Raw genomic sequence first — 21,339 nt, 5'->3', positions numbered from 1 at the left:
CCATGCCCTTGCCATTCCCCTCCCCCCCCCACATTACTACCCTAGGGCACCCCCATATTCATGTCTCTTCCTCTCTCCTACTCTGCAGCCTTCTTTGCGCGCGCACACCATGCTGATACGTTACTGTATCTCTTAAGATTAGTAGAATCTGAAGATACAGTAATCTTACACCAGATTAAGAGCAGTAGAATTTTAAGAGCAAGTTTGTCGGTTTAAGTTCGGTTGATGAATATTGTACAAATATGAGTAGCTGCTTGTTAATAAAATACATCTTATAAAGTACTACATTCAATCTGAGACATTTTGTCAAAGACAACACATGGCACCATGAATGAAATACATGATTGTGGGAAGATGCTGTGGAATATCTGAGGGCTTCGCATCCTCTGATGTTGTTTAAAGCAGCAGTTTCCCTCAGTGTCCCTCTGTGCTCACTCCCATGTCATGACTGCTGTTGTTGTGCAGCCTGCCTTCTCTTCTGTTCCTCTGCCCCGTCCTGACTTCATGCAAATCCAGTATTGTGATGACGCACTACAAGTCCTCCAATGGGCGCTGTGCAATGGCAACCTTACATTTTTATGTATATAGGAAGAAAGAATACTAGAACAAAACAAATGGGTGCTTATCTAAAACAATTCCCATCCCTCAAGTTTAAACCATAATGAGGATGAACTAACTACAGTGGTACCTCGGGTTAAGTACTTAATTCATTCTGGAGGTCCGTTCTTAACCTGAAGCACCACTTTAGCTAATGGTGCTTCCCGCTGCTGCCGCGCCACCGGAGCACGATTTCTGTTCTCATCCTGAAGCAAAGTTCTTAACCCGAGGTAATATTTCTGGGTTAGGGGAGTCTGTAACCTGAAGTGTATGTAACCTGAAGCATATGTAACCCGAGGTACCACTGTAAATGTATTGCAACTAAATTAAGCTTTCAGTGTTTCAAGTTATAATTTCACATGTTATTCAGTAGGAGAAATTTAGATAGTTGATGGCATTTTCCAGTTTTTGTCCACTCAAAGTATCAAGTTCTATACCTAGAATATGTTTTTCAAGATACTGATCAGTTCAGCATTTTTCTTTCTTTAATATACTGAATTGTATGCATTCTGCCCTATTCAGACAAGGAGTGGAGCTGAAAATATGTGGGAAAGCTATTGATAGCTTTTCTATTGCGTTCAGAGAGCAACTCACCAATAATGTAAGTACATTTGTTCCCTTATTTCTGCTGTTCAGATGTAAGTGCCATTGCTTATGTTGCCAAAACGGCACCATCCAGGCACAAGAGGGAGGTACTGGAGTTTGCAGAAGCATTACAAAAATAGGGGGGAACCCTCGGAAAGGGAAAGCCCGAAAACAGCCCGCCAATGATAAAATTTGCTTATTGGCTGTGGCATGCCAGCTAATGAAATGCTCTGCATGAATAAGGCTGACAAATGGAAATGAGGGTGCAGCGCTGCCAAAATGCAAACAGACTTGCATTTGTTAGACCGGTGAGGGAAATGAGGGGCTCAAATGGATGGGGTGGTGGAAGGGGGAAAGCCCTCTGCAAATTATCTGTTCAGACCTGTAGCAGGAGTGATCTGTTCTTCACAAGGAGGATAAGGGGATGGTTCACCATGTGGTTCTGAACAAATTGCATCTGAGAGAATGTGACCCTCATCAAAAAAAAAGGTTCCCTTCTACTGTTACACATACAAAGGCTTTGTATTATCTGACATGATTTTTCCTCTGCTGTTTTCCCATCTGCAGACTTTAAAACTTGCTTTTCAAATGACATATGTACTTCACAGAGAACATTTGAAAACTGAACTGAAACCTGTTGTATTATTTAATTCTCAAACTTGGAAATGATAGCATTAACAAAGTGCCCACAGCAAAATTAAAATAATACTTATTATGAAAAATGTTTGTGGCAATTAATGCTTTAACATTTTTAAAGGACTCCAGCCATGTTTCTCAAATGGAAGACATACTGTAAAACAACCAGGAAAGAAAGGTGAAGGGTGGGATAAATATTTTAAATAAAACTTTGAATCATATTTTCCCCAATTGAGTGCTGATCCTTTAAGATTCTTGGCTTAGGATAATAAATACAAATTCAGAACTATGAAAACTAAGTAACTTTCCACAAATTACAGAATCTTTGTAACTTACCTGCTTAGGCCCTAATGTTGGACTGAGCCAAGACAGTGTCCCAAACAGTTAGCATTCACCTGGGATTCTGGCATGGACTTACTCATGGACTTACAAGTTGTAGGAGCTGCATCCTAGTTGGCTACAGCAGGATAGTGTAGCTAGAGCCTTGGAAAGAGCACAGAAAGGAGAAGGAATCAAAAAGTAATGATCACAGTTTTGGTTGTCTCTCATATGAGTAACCATGCCTTTTGAGCTTCCCTTGTTGACTGTATGTTATGGTTAGCCAGCTCCTGCCTTCTAGCCAGCCATCTTGATCCCAAAGCTGCAACAGACATATGCTAAAGGGAGAAATCTGGAAATCACAGAACTCTAAAAAAGTTGTTGTTGTTGTTTAATCGTGTCCGACTCTTTGTGACCCCATGGAACAGAGCACGGAACAGGAGCTAGGCACTCCTGTCTTCCACTGCCTCCCGCAGTTTGGTCAAACTCATGCTGGTAGCTTCGAGAACACTGTCCAACCATCTCGTCCTCTGTCGCCCCCTTCTCCTTGTGCCCTCAATCTTTCCCAACATCAGGATCTTTTCCAGGGAGTCTTCTCTTCTCATAAGGTGGCCAAAGTATTGGAGCCTCAGTTTCAGGATCTGTCCTTCCAGTGAGCACTCAGGGCTGATTTCCTTAAGAATGGATAGGTTTGATCTTCTTGCAGTCCATGGGACTCTCAAGAGTCTCCTCCAGCACCATAATTCAAAAGCATTAATTCTTTGGCGATGGTCCATAAAGCCTTCTTTATGGTCCAGCTCTCACTTCTATACATCACTACTGGGAAAACCATAGCTTTAACTATACAGACCTTTGTTGACATGGTGATGTCAGAGACCTCAACTTAAAAAAACAACCTATCAGCTTACTTGTAATTGGATATCTACTTCCAGAAACCCCGTGGCTAGAAAATGTGAAACCAATGAATTGCAACCCTTACAGTGACACATAAAAGCTGTGTCATAATAAAACAACTGAATAAAAGAGTAAATTAAGAAGCTATGCTGTATTACTAAAACCACATTTTCATTAGGTTGCAGGTGCTGAGGAACTTAGAACAACAAAATTGAAAAATGCAAAGGTAAACAATTTCATGAATCTTCATTAATTGTATGGGTTCTGTCTAACTACAGAAGTGAGTATACATGTTGGATTAGGACATTTCAGTGAATTAAGAGCTGGAGTTCGCAGTGTGCCCTGTGAATTTCACCAGAGGGAGAAGCTCTCCTTCCAATAATGATTAAATCCAACTGCTGTGGCAAGAATTTATGTCCTCGTCTTTGCTCTGAGACATGTTAGTTTTAGAGGTGTGCTGCTTTGAAGCCCACGTTTTTCACCCATGATTGCTTTGGAGTGGGAAGGCTAGATTTCTGCTTCCGAGGTGGCTGTTAGAGGGATAATATTTGGAATCATGAGACAGGACACCAGAGGGCATGTTGTCTTTGTGGCTAATTGTATTGACTGAAATGTGTTCAGTCAACATATTTAATCAACCTGATCAGGTGTAGTGCTTGTGTACTGCCATCTGCAACTGAACATTCCCCAGGATAAGAAGCAAATCTGCATTCAGTACTCATTGCTGGAGCCAGTTTGTGAAAGGTGTGTGTGTCTTAGACCAAAATGCATAGCTTTCATACAACTCCTGGCTCTCTTCCTGCCATTTTGGATGTTCAGGAGCATTATATTCACTATTTTATGTGATAAAGAGCCCAAATAGATTGGTATGCCTTATATGAGAAAATGAATTTATTACAATTGTTTTGTTCTCTTGCTATAGCTTTTCTAAAAGCAGACATTAGTTTTGGTGGACAATTTTTTAAAAATAAAACCACTGGCATTAATACCATTGTATTCATATTGGCAGGTATTGATTTTATATAATGAATGTTCTGTCTTCTTATACCAATTAATCAATTGGATTTCCTTTCAGTAAACATCACTTGTCCCCCTGTACATTAATTGTATTTATTTATTCTGTCACTCATTGTACTTAGTATAGCAGGATCATGTGTACAAAAGATATCCACTTTATACTTTGTAGAGTGCAGGTGTACAAATGATTAAGGTCTGACTGAAGTGATATCCAATGTTATATGCTGAGTAGGTCCACTGAAATCAATGGGCATGTTAGTTAAGTTCCTTGATTTCAGTGGGTCTGCTCAAAGTATGACTTCGCTGGATATCACCCTTTGTATGTTTTGCTTTTCAGTCTTAAAATATATTTATTGTCATTACAGATGGTGAGAGCAACAAATAAGAAAAGGCAGCGTTTGACAGAGGTCAAAGGAGAACTACTTAAGTATGTTCTCATCAGTTAAAATGTTTCATGAAATAACTTGAAATACATTTTAGATTTAAGTTTTAGACATAGTCCAGAACACTTCTTATATTATTAAAGTCTAAAATGCTTTTTTATGATATACCTCTTATAAGCTCATTTGTGTATGCTTTTTTATATTCTGTAGTATTTTGTGTTTTATCATGAATCATAAATTCCACTTGTTTTTTGCAATTATCAATGTTGACAGAGAATAATTTTATTATTAGAGCACTGTTCTCTTCTTTGTTAACATGCATTTCTAAACACCGAGAAGCTTCATAAACACAATTTGCGACAACCTGTTTTCAAGGTGTGTTTTTTTTAAAGATGATTGTTCTTGGTCTCTGGAGTCACATGTGGGTTTTGTGCAAAAGCAACATTTTGGAAAATTCTAGAGCCTCCTCTCAAATGAGTGGAAGCAAGTGCCTTCCTGCCCAGGTCTTTTTCAATTGACAGCTGAGCAGCAGTGTTGGATACATGTTTATTCAGTCAACTCTAAACCGTTTTCCTTAGCTTTTTGCTAGACGTTTGTTGCCTTAGTAGTTACAACTTACACATATGTTAGTCCAATGTTGCTGATAATTTGTCACTGAGGCTGTCTTATGGATTTGAACTGTTTCAAGGTGTGTTGCTAACAGACTTTCGCTAGGTAACCAACTAGCCTATGCTGTGCCATCATTAGTCACTATGCTTTAGATCTTAGAGCCAGGAAATCTTTGGGGGAACAATCCTGCAAGATTGCGTCCTCCAGGGAGGCCAGCTTGGTAAACTTCCATTTCTGCATCTACACACCTAGCATGAAGGAAGTCGGGTTGCTTACTTTAAACTGATGTTCTTTGAGTGGTCTTCTGTACAGTCACACATCTCTTTCTTGCTGTAGGCTCTTAGAAGCTCACCTTGAGCTAGATGGAAAAGCACTGACGCACGCAAATAGAGTGGGCTCTGCACCTTTGAAGGGAAGGACAAGTTCCAGCTCCCATTCTATTGTATTTATTACTTTCTGTTTAATGCACTAAGGTAGCCTCGGGCTGAAGGGCTGTTTAGAAATTCAATCAATCAGTAATCTTTGGCTCAGGAGCTTCTTTAAAACATTGTTCTGTGGAAGTGAAGAACCCATGTGTGACTGAGCAGAAAATCACTTGAATGTTAGCTACATTTAACTACTTTTTAGCAGAACAAGTAGCTCATCAAGGCACAACCCTTACACGTTTGTGTTTTGCAGAACTGAACCACAGCTAAAGAAACTGGAAAGAGAATATGCTGAACTAAAAAGAGAACTATCCACTCTCCGGAATGCAGTTCAGTTGGTGACTGATTTAAAGGATCTTAAACAAAAATATGTCAATGTCAGAAAGGAAAACCCACAAGAAAAAACAGTAGTAAGTATATGTTTAATAGTCTGATGCCATGTGAAGTATTTCATTACTTAGGTAGAGCAATCCTAATTGTTGCTGCTGTTGCTTTGGGCAGCTGGGTGGGTGGGATAATCCATGGCAGAGAAACCACCCAAACCCTGTTGTGCTCATTCTGAAAGGGTTTATTGTGGTGGTAACATTTAACCTCCCCCCTGCCCCAAATTCTGTGCTGCTCCAGCCTTTTCTTTTGTAGTTCCCTCTCATCCAGTGGGAGGGAAAAATTGGTATACCAGCTCCAGGGGTAGTGTATTCAATCATCTCTCAGCAGTCCCAGTGGCATGCCGAGGGAAAGAAGGGGTTTGTATCCAGCAGATCCAAAGGCACCTGATCCACCCTTGGTGCTATTACTTACAAAAGTGACAGTGCCCACCTAGAGGGAGATCCAGTATATCCTATGGCCCCTGGAATGCCCTGCCAGGCTACCACTTGATTTGACAAACCTGCTTCTGAATAGTCCCCAAACTACAGTGAGTGGTTAGTGTTGATCTGGGTACAACTGCATGGGTGGGTGGGGCTGTGACTGGATTATTTCACAAAGTGTTTCTTAGAAACATTGTCGTCGTGTTTCTTAGAAACATTTTCTTCTTTCATAGTATGGTGCCTCCAGCCTTCCTGCACTTCTGGTGGAATCACGAAGAATTTTAGGAGCTGAAAGCCACGTTCACCGTATCAACTCAAAATTACAACAGGTTTTAGATTCACAAACGGAGGACTAGACATATATACATATAATTTACACTTTACTGCCTACCAAATACCCTGCCATATTTTAAATACAACTACACAGCAGAGACCCATTGAAATTAATGAACATTACTAAGTTATGTCAATTAATTTCACTAGGTAAAATATAGTTGAATGCCACCCCACTGACACCTCTAATAGTATTGTAGTTGAAGCAGGAAATTTGAAGATTAGTCCTTTTTTGAAGAGATTTTTCTCAAGTGGCTGAACTATTCGTACTTTTAGCGTTGCTATCTGAACTCAGCATAAAAAGCAATAAATGCTTTTTTAAATTGCCAGTTAAGTTGGAGGCAAATAGGAAGTAGTAGGATAGGACGGAAAACTGAATACAAACAAGATAAACCTTGATAGTTTTTTAATGGCAAGCTTGAGAAGTGACCACTGCTTGTTGTCAAGCCCTAAGAACATCTGAACAGCATGTTGGCTACCTGTGGCCCACGGGGTACTATAAATTACATTAAGCTACTTTGTTTACCATCACTAACATAATTAAAACATACCAGAGAAAAACACTCTAAAATGAAGCAGGTGGCTTGTCTCCTCTTCTGCCAATCTCACACTCTGTGCAAAACAGTTAGTATATGTGTAGTTGGACATGTATGTGAATTACACAAATCACTTTCTACACTATAACTTTAATCATTTGACTATTTAGCTGTACTAATCCATTTCTAGAACTAAGAGAGAGCATATTTGAGTAACTGGCATCTTGGTGGTTGCTAAGTTGTTTCAGCATGTAAGTCACCCTGTAAGGGGTACTAATGTTTTTTGGTGTTTGAACTCTTGGAACTAGCTAGCTGAAACCATCATGATTTCTCAAGTAAAAGCACCTTGTTGGCTAGCTTGTCTGGCTATTGCCAACATAACTACCCTAGTGAATGCTTTTTATTCAGCCATACCTAATTTATTAAAGTAGAGTTACTTTTTTGTTTCATCTCCTTTGTGTTTTCTTGAAACCTCTATTAGGAGTTCATCAGGTATTTCATCTGTACTCCAAGGCTGAAATGTTTCAGCAGCTTCAGCTAGTTCTATATCCTCAGCAGCTTCCAAAAAGCAGGTGTCATTTTCATTATCTCCTGTGATACTTGAGCTTTTCTTGGTGTTCAGCTCTTTATTTTCATGTGTTGCCGTTAAAGATTTTCTTTCTGTAAGGTCATGGTGTGTGTTTGCTTTTTCTTCAATATTTCCATTTTCATCCATTATATACACATATTCTTCATCCTTTTAAAGCAAACAAGTTATTTGAGGATTATAACTTTTAACCAGGTTCTAAAATATTTATATATTTCATACAACCAGAAACAAGTTTATTTTTCTTTTATTGTTACTACCATTGATTACCTGCCTTCTAAACCATTGTCTCAAGGCAATTTACAAATAATTAAAAACAGTTAAGCATGAAAAACAAAAAATGAATTTAAAACATTGTTTTCAGAAAGTGCAGACAGTGGGTGCCTGTTGTATTGTGAAAGAAATGTTATTCCAAAGAACAGGGCCCCACTAACAACTCTGCTCCAAATTATTGTGGAATGGGCTTCTGAGATCTCTGGAACTTGCAGGAAAAACTCTCCCTCAGATGGCAGCAATCTACTGGGTGAATCTAAGGGACAGGGCAGTCTCACAAGTAACCTGGTCCTGAGCTGTTATAGGGCCTTAAGTCATGCACCAATCAAAGTTGGTGATTTTTATAAATTCAGTAGATCACTATGTGCTCCAATGAGTATTCATATACAGTAGCTGCAAACACTCTTAAATACTGCCTGGCTTTGGTGTTTAGAGGCATAAGCCAATAACTGTCTGCAGCTGCCCAACATAATATATCATGGCTGTTGAAGAAGCTTTCCTTCAGTAGGAAAGAGCTAAGCCTCAGTGGGAGACTTTCTAACAAGTTGGTCTTTTAAAGATCCTGAATGCACAAAGCTAAGAGGCCACACATGCAAGTTCACTTGTAAATTAGTTACCAACAGAAATTTCACATCATCCAACATCCTATTTTTCACTTGAGATGTTTCACACTCAACTTGAGTGTTCACAGATTAAATTATGTCACATATGTGCAGCAGCTCAGAGGCTACTTTTTGTTAAGACAGTTAATCTATATGTTCAAAAATTGTTATGAAGAGGTGGTTGCCACCAGTGCTTTTCTTCTGGGGGGTATGCAGGGGTACGCATACCCCTAAACATTTTGTGAATCTAAGTTTGGCCACATGGAAGGGCAGTACAGTGGTGCCCCGCAAGACGAATGCCTCGCAAGACGGAAAACCCGCTAGACGAAAGGGTTTTCCATTTTGGAGGTGCTTCGCAGGACGAATTTCCTATGGGCTTGCTTCGCAAGACGAAAATGTCTTGCGATTCCTGGGGTTTTTTTCCCCTCCCCCCCCCCTTTTCCCCAAGCCCCTAAGCCGCTTAACAGCTGTTCGCTAAGCCGCTTAACAGCTGATCTAAGCCGCTTATCAGCTGATCTAAGCCGCTAATAGCCTTTTAGCAGCTAATCCGCTAATCCTTTAAGCCTTTAATAGCCGCTAATAGCGCTAATCTGCTAATGGGCTTGCTTCGCAAGACGAAAAAAACCGCAAGACGAAGAGACTCGCGGAACGGATTCTTTTCGTCTTGCGAGGCACCACTGTATTTCAATATGAGTAGGAAAATGAGAGTACCCCTGAACATTTTTTTTAGAAAAAAAAGCCAATTCAAGTGGAAATAGTGCTATTTCACATGGTCAAAGAGCTGTAGTGTAGCTCAGATATATTTTCAAAGTGGTAGATGAAAAGCTAGGAATTCCTTTATTAGGAGGTTAATAGAGGGCACTTGCGGTTTCTGTCCCAGCAACCTGACCCTATATTGCACATTTAGTCATCTGTTATTGCTGGTAAGAAAAAAGTTAAGACACACAACTCTGATCAGACTTTACTAATTAGACAACAATATTTTTGCACCATACAGTGGTACCTTGGTTTAAGAACAGCTTAGTTTTTTAACATCTTGGATTAAGAACGCTGCAAACCCGGAAGTAGGTGTTTTAGTTAGTGAACTTTGCCTTGGAAGCAGAACATGTTCCACTTCCTGTTGAGTGTGTTCCATTTGTAAATTGAGTCCCCCGCTGCTATGGGAAAGCAAGCCTTGGTTTAAGAATGCTTTGGTTTAAGAACGGACTTCCGGAACGGATTAAGTTCGTAAAGCAAGGTACCACTGTACTTTCATGATAGAACAGGAGCATTCTACTTGCATTTTCATTAACAATACTTCTGCCAAAATAACACATGGAGAAGGTCTTATTACGAAGTTCTGGTTTTAGTGGAATGTGCTTCCTAGCAGTTGCACAGCTGTGCAGACTAAAGGAATTCACAGTTAGATCAGGGATGGGCTTGCATGACTTTAATGAGAGAAACACAAGCAGTACTACAATATTCACAACCCCAACTCCCAATGCGTAATTTTCAATTCTATGGGCATATTGTACCCAAATTGAGAGGAGTTATGCACTTGCACAACTTTAATAATGCAAGCCTATGACAACATCAAGACTGTGCTAATGAAATACTGGTTTTATTTTAAAAAGTAGGCCTGAAAATTTCTCTCTTATGTTTGCTCATTTTTCACCTACACAACTCACTTTCTAAACTACTGTTTGCTACAGAAATAGGTCTTGCCAGGATATAACCAAAACATTTCAATATTGCACAGTGAGAAAAGCATACCTCTTTGAAAAGAAATGGGAGGCATACCTCAGCTGGTAGTGGAAAACCTGTTAAATACAAAGAGAGTTTATATTGAATTATATCCATTTAACATTAGTAGCTGTAATATTGTAGGTAATACAAAAAAGTACTCACATTCTGACTTGAAGTTTTCTGCTCTGCAAACAGGGTCATGGCATTTTTGATACCAATTCTCACTTTTCAAATCTATTACAATCCTTGAAATAGATTTAATAGTTTATGTGAGTTTCAGTCAATGAGAGTGATCTTAATTGCTTTATTTTATAGCCTTGCTACAAGGCTTTGCAGAAAAGCTAATCCTACTTTTATTAACCTATTGAACAAATTATTTTTAGGAAAATACCAAAGTATACATACATTATATTGTTACTTTTGTGAGCTCTGCCAATATTCATGCACCAGCGATACTTGGAGATGTCATATACAAGAAGTTGCTCAAGAGAAAAATAGTTCCATCTTCTTATCCCTGAAAAAAGAGATGTTCCACTTTGTAAACAACTTCATTATCTTTAGAAATACCACCTCTGCTTGGCCCAAAAATATTCCTTACCTCCTTGAACATTATCTTTATTGACCAAAGAGAGAACGAAGTTATCAATTTCTGGATAAGGTGAGCACTGATATCCTCCTATGGGGTCTATTAAAAAAATTTACAAATGTTAATAACTTATTCTTCCGTAGCACATACTAAGAAATAAAATATGAACACTGTTAGGAACAGAATTAGGACCTCATTGCCATGGTAAAAAAAAGCAAAAAGCTCCATACCAAAACCATTTCTAGCTTGCCTGTCATAGTACACAAGCAATCATTGACAGATGATGCTAAAATTTGGCCAGGCAGCAGCAGGGCATAACAGAAACATAGCCATTGTTGCATCCACATCGCTTATGTCAATTGAGGCAGCAGGCAAAAACCTGTTCCGCTACTGCCAGTTGAGTCCAGTGGAGCTGCTCTGGGCTGCATGGAATAATGCAGCCCCCGGCTTTGCATATTAGAGGAATGGAGCCTGAAATGGTACGAACTTCACTTAGGAAAGCTGAATTCTGAGTCTCCTTCCCTCAGGTCTGCACTGAGAATGTAATAAAATCTAACGTGCTTTTCATATCTAGCCTAGTCATCAGCAGCAGTACAAATTAATCTTGCTGCACAAATTAATCCATTTTTAAATTTCTGATAACGTGACACTTCTGAAATTTTTTGGATTGTCTTTTGTTTTTTGTGTGTAATACACTGCAATGACCACTGACGAAAAGCAGTTTAATCAAATACTTGTCAGCAGCTTACAAAATTTTTGAATTGTAGGTATTTGAAGTATTTTCTATGCATAAAATGTTTCAGGATAAACTTCTTCAGGAGCACAACTAGACATAAATTTCAAAATTCAGACATACTCATTTTCACAGCCGCATGATGAAATAAAAACATTTTGAAATTTTAAATGCCATTGCATCATTTCCATAACATGAATTAAAATTTATTTTAACACAATTACCCAGACAGCCATTAGAAACACTGCCGTCTAAATCCGTAGATTTTTCTTTTGTCTCCTTTGGGTTGTCACAGGACAAAATTTTTAAACTGTCTGAATATCTGAGAAGAAACACAGGGGGAAGAATCTTAATACTTGCAGGATACAAGCATATTTTCCACAGCTACACATCTATATCCACACTTTAACCATGGTTTTTTTTAAAAAAAAGCTCATTATTTTACTTGGCTATATCAACGCTTGGAGAAGCAATCACAAATCATGGATAAAATGACGGAGATAGAAAAAAGAAACAGGACAACAGGAAAAATTCTGCCTTATACCAACCACCTTCCAAGATTTATAGCCAGATGAGAGGGCAGCTCCTCAAGCCAAGAGGACCCCAATCTATCATGACTCTACAAGGCAATGTTGCTCCAAATTCTCCAGGATTCCAAGCAGAGGGAGACTAGCATACATAATAGTCATTGCTATTGCAAGTGAAATAATGAACATCCTCAATAATCACTAAAAAGTATTAGGGAAATTAACATTTCAATAAAGTGATATTGTTACCTTACATTACAGATCAAAGAGGAAAGGAAATACTGCTCTTCCATACAAGAATTCTTTACTGGTTCAGGAACAAATCTGTTATCTTCAGCAATGTCCAAAACAACAGAGTTTCCTGCTTTTGATGACTTGTATAATCGGAAGTTTCTGTTCTTTGTATATACTCCTAGATAAAAAAGGTTATTGGCTGTATCTACAATTGCTTATGCTTTTTGGATTCAACAAAGCAATTCAACATTTAAATGCGTTTAAGGCCACCAATTTCAATCCATAAACTCTCTTGGAATGCAGCCCTTAATCACTGAATACCATTTTAACAACAGATGGGATCTCACTAACAAAGTTTTTTTTTTGATGTTTTTGTATCTCAAATAAGATTTCCAACATATGAGGGGATTAGAATGTAGAGTCCTGACAATACTTGTGTTTGTGGTGTCAGATGAAGTATGCTTGAAAATACGCAGACACCCTGAGCCAGAAAACACTTGTCAAGAGAAGGTAGACTTTATGCAGCAAATGTTGGCCCATGGTCCCTGAACATCACATGTATAAATAAAGAATGACTGTGTTCTTATTGCATCTTCCCTCCCCATATGCGAAGTCTCTGACAGCTGTTCTTCATCTTCCCTTTTGGCACTCTTCACATGGGTGGAGAATTGCTCATACCCAAAGTCATACATACAACAGGGCCAGATCAGGCCCACAATTTTTAGTATCAGTGTTAATCAGCACACAGTGGACAAATGCACAATGAGTAATTTTGAAATTATCTCCATACTGAAATAACCAATTGGCAAAAAGCTTCTTAAAGCATTACCCATCTACCCTATGTTGTCAGCCTTGAAATACATACAAGGGCTACAGCAGGGGTGGTCAACATGGCACCATCCTTTCATTGTCTGAGTACAGCATCTATCATCCCCATCCACTAGCTATACTGGCTGGGGCTCCTGGCAGTTGTAGCCTGACAATACCTAAAGGGCCCCCCAGCTATAGCAGATTTTCAGATATACCTGCCAGCTCTCCTGTTAAGGCATAAATAAAATGTTCCCAGGTTCTTCGCATATGCAAAAATATTACCATAGAGCTGTGTATTAAATGTGCATTTATATTTACCAAGATCTACGAACAACTGCTTTTCTCCGTGTTTACCATTCACTATTAGAAAAGAAAGGTCTGGATTTTCTTTCCATTGAGATGCACCATTTCCCAAAGAATCGTTTGCTCTAAGTTGCCTACTATGAGACACATCCTTGGTGACAGTCTGGTTTTCAACAGAGCTGGGCAAATCAGTGGCAGCTTTGCAACTCTGAGAACGAGAGACCACCTGTTTCTCTGGAACCATTGCGTCTCTTTTCCTAGTTAAAAGAACAGCAGGTTGCAAAATTTTTCTTAAAAAGTTACCTAAAAAACAGAATGGGGAAATTTGAGAGATCAACAATAGGAAAGTTAAACAATCTAAGAACCAATATGCAATTGCTTGCCTAATAGGAAATACTGAATCTTTATAAATTGGGGGGGGGGGGGGGAGCCAAAACAGCATGCATTGTACGAATTCCTTTTTCCAAGATTTTACTAACAGCTTATCCAGTTAGCTTCTCATGCTCCTGATCTGGTGGTTAGAATACAAACAAAAGCATAGAAAGAACCCTATGACATTAGCTGGTATGCTGCAGGAGGCTAGCAATACACAACCCACACCAAACCAGCCATAGGGCAAGGACACCAGTGCAGACTGGAATAACTTGCACAATGAACCTCTGTAAGCTGGAAGTACTGAGTCTGCGTGTTACTATTATTTACACTCTTCGTCCAAGGAGCTCAAATTGGTTCTTCCAGAACATTTTATCCTGTTAACGATCCCTTGAGGTTGGTTAGACAGAGATAGTCTGGCCCAAGTTCAGTCAACTTCATGGCTGAGTGAGGATTTGAACCTGTCTTTCTGCTCCTAGTCAGACACTTTAACCAATGAGGCATGTGAGCCACACTTGCCAACTGACTGTATCTACAGCCCAACTTGTTAGATATATAAAAAAATGATGATCATATATATTCATATCCACTACTTTAAAATGGTTGCAAATCAATTTTGCATGCATTTGAAATAAATTGTGCTTACCTATATGAATATTATTCTTAAATGCAGCATTGCGGAGCAAAAATATTAAGTGGCAACTAAATTTTTCTTTGGTGCTGGAATCCAGATTCAAAACATCTTCAACTGAACATTTTATTCCATAGTGTTCATCAGTCTTTTTACAAATGAACTGAAAGACACAGTGAAATTCTCCCGTTATCATTTTGTCCCCTATTAATTATTAAACTTGTTAATGGCTTATTATCCAATAAGTATCCACACTACTTACAACATATTTTAAACATTGCCATAAGTAAAACCCTAAGATAATATAAACATATTTAAAAGATCTGATATGCAAAATTAACCGGCACACAAAATGGCTTTTAGAAAAACTAACACAGAAAATTTCAAATACAGCTAAATACAGGTAAGTATCTTTATGACTAAGATTTAACTTGGTATATGACTTTAACCTCATTGACTCTGCTGAAATTGGGCATTCTTAAGCCACAATACTTTGTGCTCCCTCTGTTACAGATTGGTTTGCTACAGCTGTGCTGTTTAAACATAGTGAATGTTTTCATATGATCCTAACCAAAAGGCCAAGCCATTTTCCCTCAGTCATGAAATTATTTTCCCTTGACACTACTTCCCAGGGGCTGTGCCCCTGCTCACTCAACTCGCCAAGCCCTTGCTATTCCCCTCCATGTTACTACCCTAGGGCACTCCCATATTCATGTCTCTTCGTCTCTCCTACAGTCGTACCTTGGAAGTCAAACAAAATCTGTTCTGGAAGTCCGTTTGACTTCCAAAACGTTTGGAAATCAAAGTGCAGCTTCCAATTGGCTGAAGGCCCATCGGACGTTTGGCTTCCAAAAATAGTTCGCAAACCAGAACACTCACTTCTGGGTTTGTGGCGTTCGGAAGCCAAAACGTTTGAGAACTAAGCTGTTCGAAAACCAAGGTACGACTGTACTCTGTAACAGTATTCTATTGCAGGGACAGTATTTAAAAATATAGATATTTTTTGTTTTCATTGATTACAAAGATGATGAAAAGTCAAATAAATATTCCCATCCAAGACATCTGGTAGAAAAAGCCCTCCTCCAACTCAGGGGTATTTATGTGTTGGTCATGGGGAGAAAGACAGTGGTCAGTTTTCCCTTTAAGCCGCAGCCCCTTCTGTTTCGTGGAATGCTGCTCAGGGGAATCCCCTGGGCTTTGGGAGCGAGTTTGCAAGAGGTACAGCAAGCAGGCGAGTGGGAGCTGAAAAGGCCCTGGGCATATATAGTACGTTACATGTAGCCCTTTGATTGTTGGCCAGTCCATCTCAGATGGACTGATAGTCCCTTATACTGGGACCAAAAAAATGCCCTTTTGGTCAAGCAACACTTCAAAGGTTTTAGGCTTCATCCCCAGTCCTTCCTCTTTTACACAGCACATGGGAAATCAACCACACTGTCCCTCTTCACCCAGTCTCAGAAAGACTCAGACTTTCCACTTCTGTCAAAAGGGCACATCTTATGACTGCGTACTGAAACAGAGACAGATGCTATTTTCCCCAGTGTGCTCCAACTTTCATACCATCCACTAAACAACTTTTTTGAAACTTTAAGACTAGGCACTCTTCTTCGGTAAAATAAAAGTATTATATGTTACTTGAAATTCTGAAGTACCAAGTTCTGGTATTTAACATCAAAGTCCAGTGGCGTAGCGTAGGGGGTGCAGGGGGGGCCGGCCGCACCGGGCGCAACATCTGGGGGGGGGCGCGCTCGCACTCGCAGCTCTCTGCCCCGACCTGGCTCACTCACTCTCTCTCACTGCAGTGCTGGCTGTGCGAATCCGATCCGAGCCGCCGGGTCGCCGCCCACTGTAGAGGGGAGGGTGCCAGGCGTGCGGTGCGGTGCGGAGAGCGAGGGACTATCTGGGGGAGGGACAGTGCAGCAGGGGGGGGGCGCAAATTACTTGCCTTGCCCCGGGTGCTGACAACCCACGCTACGCCACTGTCAAAGTCTGCTCACGATATATTCCCACACAATTGATATTACTATTTCTCAAGTGCTTAGACTAGATAGAAAGGTCATGGCATGTCTTGCCTAATACCTTGCAGGATTAGATTTTAAACTAACAGATGATGGTGTAGCATTTGTTTGAATCACCAAAGAACAAGATTCTACTGCCTCCCTTGGTGGCTTATTTCATTGTTAAAATTCCATTATACCAAGCATATTCCCCAAATGTTTTGCCTATATCTATATTCCTTATTACTTTAATATTACCTCTATCAAGTCTGCTACCATCTGTTTCCCATCAGCTTCTTGATTAGCTGGTATGTAGAATTCCAAATCAAAGTAAAGTTTGCAAACAGCTTCTTCTGGAATAACCTCATAACAATGCATAAGGCTTGTTTCATTATATGTTCTAGATTAAAGGGAGAATCACAATAATTTATATTCATTGAAATTACAATTATCAGATTACACCAAATACTCCAAATTATTTTAAATAAAACCGTAGTTACTTTAAATTGCTATTGCCTCGCATGCAGGTGATAACCTCTGTGAAATGCAAATGGAACCTTCTGAGGCCAAGCAGAAAAGAACCCTTATTGTCTGGAAAAACCCATAGCATCCTATTGATGAACACAGCTGTTTATCATCAAATTTGGAATGAGGAACTCTAAACTATAAAGAAAGATATAGTTTGGGAACACTTTGAGTTATCACCTGCTCCAAAAATATGTCCCAGTTCTTTATGTGTATGGTTTTATAGAAAGCCACTATACTGTTGAAGAGCACAAAAGCACAAAGATGTGCTGGCTGAGTGAGCCTAAGTAAAGCTGCATAACTGTTGCAACGAGCTTATACCAGAAGTGAACTAATGTGGCAACAGATGTCAGGTGCTACACCAGCACTCAAGTTGTTGAGTGAGGTCAAAGGTGCAAAAGGTGCACCCACATATTTATTTATTTTTAGTTTCCTTTTTGGAAGAAAAAGAAAATATACCTTCAATCTAATAAAAATCTAATGAAAAGTTGAATGTTCTGTCACACTGGGGGAAAAACACAAATGAATATACAGTGGTACCTTGGTTCTTGAACCGCATCGGATGTTTGGCTTCCAAAAAAAGTTCGAAAACCAGAACACTTACTTCCAGGTGCCAAAATGTTCAAGTACCATGGTGTTCGAGAACCAAGGTTCCACTGCATAGGCTTGGTTCCAGGAGTATCCCAAGCAGAATTCCACTCAGGAGGTGCACTAGTCAGCAAAGGAAGGAAAGCAGACTATTACAGAATCCCATTTCCCCTTCCAATCCTTAGCGCTCTCCCAAAATCTGCTTCACATGATTGGGGGACCTACTGGAACACTGTGAAAAGGGATGCTAGGGGCTTCTGGGGAACTCAGCAAAAGTTCCCCCTCACCTTGTCTTCTCTCAGTGCGATCTCACTGCTGGATCAGAGGTATAAGGCCCTTCCATATCCCAAAGGTAAAGTCTGGATTCAACTTCTAAATTGCAATAACTGCAACCTTACACACATCTACATGGGGGTATGTGCCATTTAACACAGGGGAACTTATTCAAAGTAAACACGCAAAGGTTTGGGTTACATCAATATATGAACATGAATCTTTCTGAGTACAGTATTTGTTTTTCAGATACTTGCCTATAATAAAACCAAAGCTCTGCGTATGTTGTCACAAGATAAATCCTTTGTTTGTTTTCTGCATTCTTTTCCAAAGCAAATACATGAACATCCTTTAAAAATTAAAAAAAAAATCCTCAGTCAACAAATCAAAGTACCCAAAGCCAAGTCATTTCTCATTTATAAATGTGCTATAACAAAAACTTAACATGTGCAAGGCATATTGCTGGCAAAGCCACATTCTAATCATTAACCATCATACCTGTTTACAAGTTTTGGCAAAGTTAAATGCCTGAGTTTGCCGATGAAATAGCTTCCAAACTGGGGTTGCTTGCCATGGTTTGGACAACTGCGGTTTGTAACGTGGACAGATGGGCCGTCGTTTATACGAAGATGCTAGCTCCTCAATATCCTTTAGCCTTTCTTCCCATTTTCTCTTTGTCTGTTCTAAAGCATTCAAAATATCAAGTCTGTATTCAAGCAAGAGTTCCAATAAATAACAAGCGAAGCTCATGATCATTTTCAGATAGTTATTATACAATATAGCCCAGAAGTTCGGTGCAGGATTGACTCTTGCTGTCTTCTTGACGACCAGAGATGAAATTGTGGCATTGGTAAATAGGTGGTGCAAAGAAGCATGCAAGTGCAGACTTAACCACTTCCAGAATCAATTGAAACCACTGACCAGTAAGACAAGGTGCTTGCTTATTTTGAAGCTTCAGCTTATCCTGTATCTTAAGAGACACTAGGGTAGTGCATAGATAGATATTTCACAGGCTAGCTGGGTTGATGGACATGCAAACGATATGTCTAGCATCAGCAGTACATTCAACAGGGAACACATCCCACTTCTTACAATTTATTTAGCAACAGGGTATTGTTATTATTAGAAAGCTCAAACTTATTGGGAAAGGTGCACATAGACCACAATTTCCACTTTAAAATCATGGCTGTCAACATTCCCCCTTTTTTTAAGGGAAATTCCCTTATTCCGAATAGGATTCCTCACAAGAAAAGGGAAAAGTTGACAGCTATGCATTAAAATATACATTAAACAGGGATTCAGTCCTTTGCTGGTTGCTGCTCATGTATAAGACAGAAAGCTGGTGTATATAAACATGCACTTTTTAAAAATAGGGCTGCACTTGACACACCACTCTTAACACTAAATTGTTCAAAGTACATATTTTCATGTCAAGCCATTACATCCTTCAGCAAGCATGTCATGTTCCACCAGAAAATCAGTTCTAAAGGTGGAAGTTATTAATACACATGATCATGAAACAGTCCAGTGATGCAAGCAAATATGTCTGTGTATATATATGGATCATGCCATTCTCAGCATATATTCAGTGCCATATCCTATGTTCTCAATCTCCATTTCCCACCTTATATTTCAGAATATGCACATATTTTTATTGGGTTGGATCCAAAGAATTTGGACCCAGCAGCTCTTCCACACACAGAGAAGGGACTTTTGCTGATTTCCTCTACTTGCAGCCTTAACATCCTGTCCCAGAAAGTCCTCCAACCCTCTGAAGCAGATTTTCAAGGAGCACAGGAAAAATGAGGCACCAAGACCACCTACAGTAATTCCATGCGATGTCTCCTCACAGAATTCTGGAACGAACCACTAATGTCAACTGAATCAAATAAATTATTCTGAATCAGCAGTGATTTTATCTGCAAGAAGTTTTAATCATGCTTAATACTGCTAAGTTTAATGTAACTATTTTCAGAACTTGGAATAGTGGACTTACTGGTGCTCATGATACCTTTCTTGCAGAGAAGTAATCAGTCTTTATCCTACTTTGAGACAGCAAACACACTGAGGGGAAAATACCTGTAAAAACGTAGACTTTTAATATGTTGAATATGAGAAGTGGTTAATTTCCTTCATAAGTGTAAATCACCCAGTGGTTGAGCTAACCGCAGGTGCAAAACAGCCAAGCCAGTTGCTATGGTAAAGACCCAGTGCTCCAACTATAACTGTGATTAACACATGTCAGCTCAGTAGTAGAGTCTGTTAGTTGTCCAGTGCTACGTTCTGAATTGCTGGACTTATTTAGAGCAATGGAGATACTTTGTATTTATATAATACACATTTGTATAGTGCACATATAGTACACAGTACACATCCACTGTGTTCTGGGGCCCAAATTCCACTTGGCACCCAAACCATATGGAAAGGAAATGCAAATAGGCCATCCAGCGCGCGCGCACATACAAAAGAAGTGCTGCAGGTTCCTATAAGCAAGATCTTTCCAAACTTCTCATGTTGGTGACACTCTGTTTAGACATGCATCATTTTGCTTGCCGATCGTAAGGTCAGCGGTTCGAATCCCCGCAACACAGTGAGCTCCCGTTGCTCGGTCCCTGCTCCTGACAACCTAGCAGTTTGAAAGCATGTCAAAGTGCAAGTAAATAAATAGGTACCGCTCCGGCGGGAAGGTAAACAGCGTTTCCGTGCGCTGCTCTGGTTCGCCAGAAGCGGCTTAGTCATGCTGGCCACATGACCCGGAAGCTGTATGCCGGCTCCCTCGGCCAATAAAGCGAGATGAGCGCCGCAACCCCAGAGCTGGTCACGACTGGACCTAATGGTCAGGGGTCCCTTTACCTTTAATTCAGTTTTACTAGCAAACCAGAGGTTAAACTAACCCCTTTCCAGCCCGGGAGGAGCGTACGGAGCGTTCGAATGACACACTGCAGCCAACACACTAATGGATGGGTAGGCATACTAAGGCCCGGGGGACCGGATCCGGCCCAATTGCCTTCTAAATCCGGCCCACAGACAGTCCGGGAATCAGCGTGTTTTTACATGAGTGGAATGTGTCCTTTTATTTAAAACACATCTCTGGGTTATTTGTGGGGCCTGCCTGGTGTTTTTACATACCTACTAATAGGTATCTAAAGCCATTTGCACATAACAAAAGATGTATTATATCAAAGCAATTGTTGAACTGAAATACAATTAAGAAGTATATTAATAGTGAAATTGGGAGTGGGGCCGTAAGCTATAGCTTGTTTAGCTTATACGTCAATCCGGCACTGATGGGGGGTGAACCGCATCGCAGCTGCTGCCCCCCTACCTACCTCTAAGAAGAGAGCGTGGGGAGGAGAGCAGCTACAGCCCCGCAGCCACTTCCGAAGAGGAGTGGCTTTGCGCGCGCAAAAGAGGGAGCCGACGGGCGGTTTCCCG

At 40.0% G+C, this 21,339-nt stretch overlaps 2 protein-coding genes across 5 annotated transcripts in view; one reads left to right on the top strand and one right to left on the bottom strand.

Annotated features, from left to right (window-relative positions):
- CENPU (centromere protein U) overlaps positions 1 to 7,805 on the top strand; it is a 24,544-nt gene extending 16,739 nt beyond the window's left edge. For all 3 annotated transcript variants that reach the window (XM_083458251.1, XM_083458244.1, XM_083458252.1), the window contains 5 exons: positions 1,120 to 1,198; positions 3,209 to 3,256; positions 4,413 to 4,474; positions 5,718 to 5,874; positions 6,504 to 7,805. In XM_083458251.1, coding sequence (XP_083314377.1) covers positions 1,120 to 1,198; positions 3,209 to 3,256; positions 4,413 to 4,474; positions 5,718 to 5,874; positions 6,504 to 6,626 — 469 coding nt within the window. In that variant the 3' untranslated portion in view covers positions 6,627 to 7,805. The remainder of the gene's footprint in view (positions 1 to 1,119; positions 1,199 to 3,208; positions 3,257 to 4,412; positions 4,475 to 5,717; positions 5,875 to 6,503) is intronic.
- On the bottom strand, positions 4,688 to 21,339 carry PRIMPOL (primase and DNA directed polymerase). Of its 2 annotated transcripts, XM_083458310.1 has the most exons (14): positions 21,234 to 21,339; positions 19,901 to 19,983; positions 18,403 to 18,587; positions 18,162 to 18,253; positions 16,777 to 16,918; positions 14,537 to 14,684; positions 13,534 to 13,821; positions 12,421 to 12,583; positions 11,869 to 11,966; positions 10,924 to 11,010; positions 10,731 to 10,839; positions 10,488 to 10,570; positions 10,353 to 10,399; positions 4,688 to 7,875 (listed from the first exon to the last, which is right to left on the bottom strand). In XM_083458310.1, exons 2-14 carry the CDS (start codon positions 19,908 to 19,910, stop codon positions 7,573 to 7,575), a joined length of 1,755 nt encoding a protein of 584 aa, XP_083314436.1. In that variant the 5' UTR covers positions 19,911 to 19,983; positions 21,234 to 21,339; the 3' UTR covers positions 4,688 to 7,572. The 2 variants fall into 2 exon arrangements, with proteins under 2 accessions (XP_083314436.1, XP_083314437.1); XM_083458311.1 differs by lacking the exons at positions 18,162 to 18,253; positions 18,403 to 18,587; positions 19,901 to 19,983; positions 21,234 to 21,339 and adding an exon at positions 17,648 to 17,864 and having other exon boundaries at positions 5,868 to 7,875.

This window comes from Podarcis tiliguerta, assembly GCF_965153285.1.
Source record: "Podarcis tiliguerta genome assembly, chromosome: 9".
NCBI classification, from domain to species: Eukaryota; Metazoa; Chordata; class Lepidosauria; order Squamata; family Lacertidae; genus Podarcis; species Podarcis tiliguerta.
The sequence above is the reverse complement of the archived record's forward strand: the minus strand, read 5'-3'. Positions and strand labels throughout refer to the sequence as shown.

Bases quoted from the DNA above. Each gene is read 5' to 3' on its own strand.
- PRIMPOL (XM_083458310.1), bottom strand. The intron at 11,967-12,420 runs GTAACAATATCA...GTTTCTTCTCAG, and splicing joins TCTTTGATCTGTAATGTAAG to ATATTCAGACAGTTTAAAAA. The intron at 10,400-10,487 runs GTGAGTACTTTT...TGTATTTAACAG, and splicing joins AGAAAACTTCAAGTCAGAAT to GTTTTCCACTACCAGCTGAG.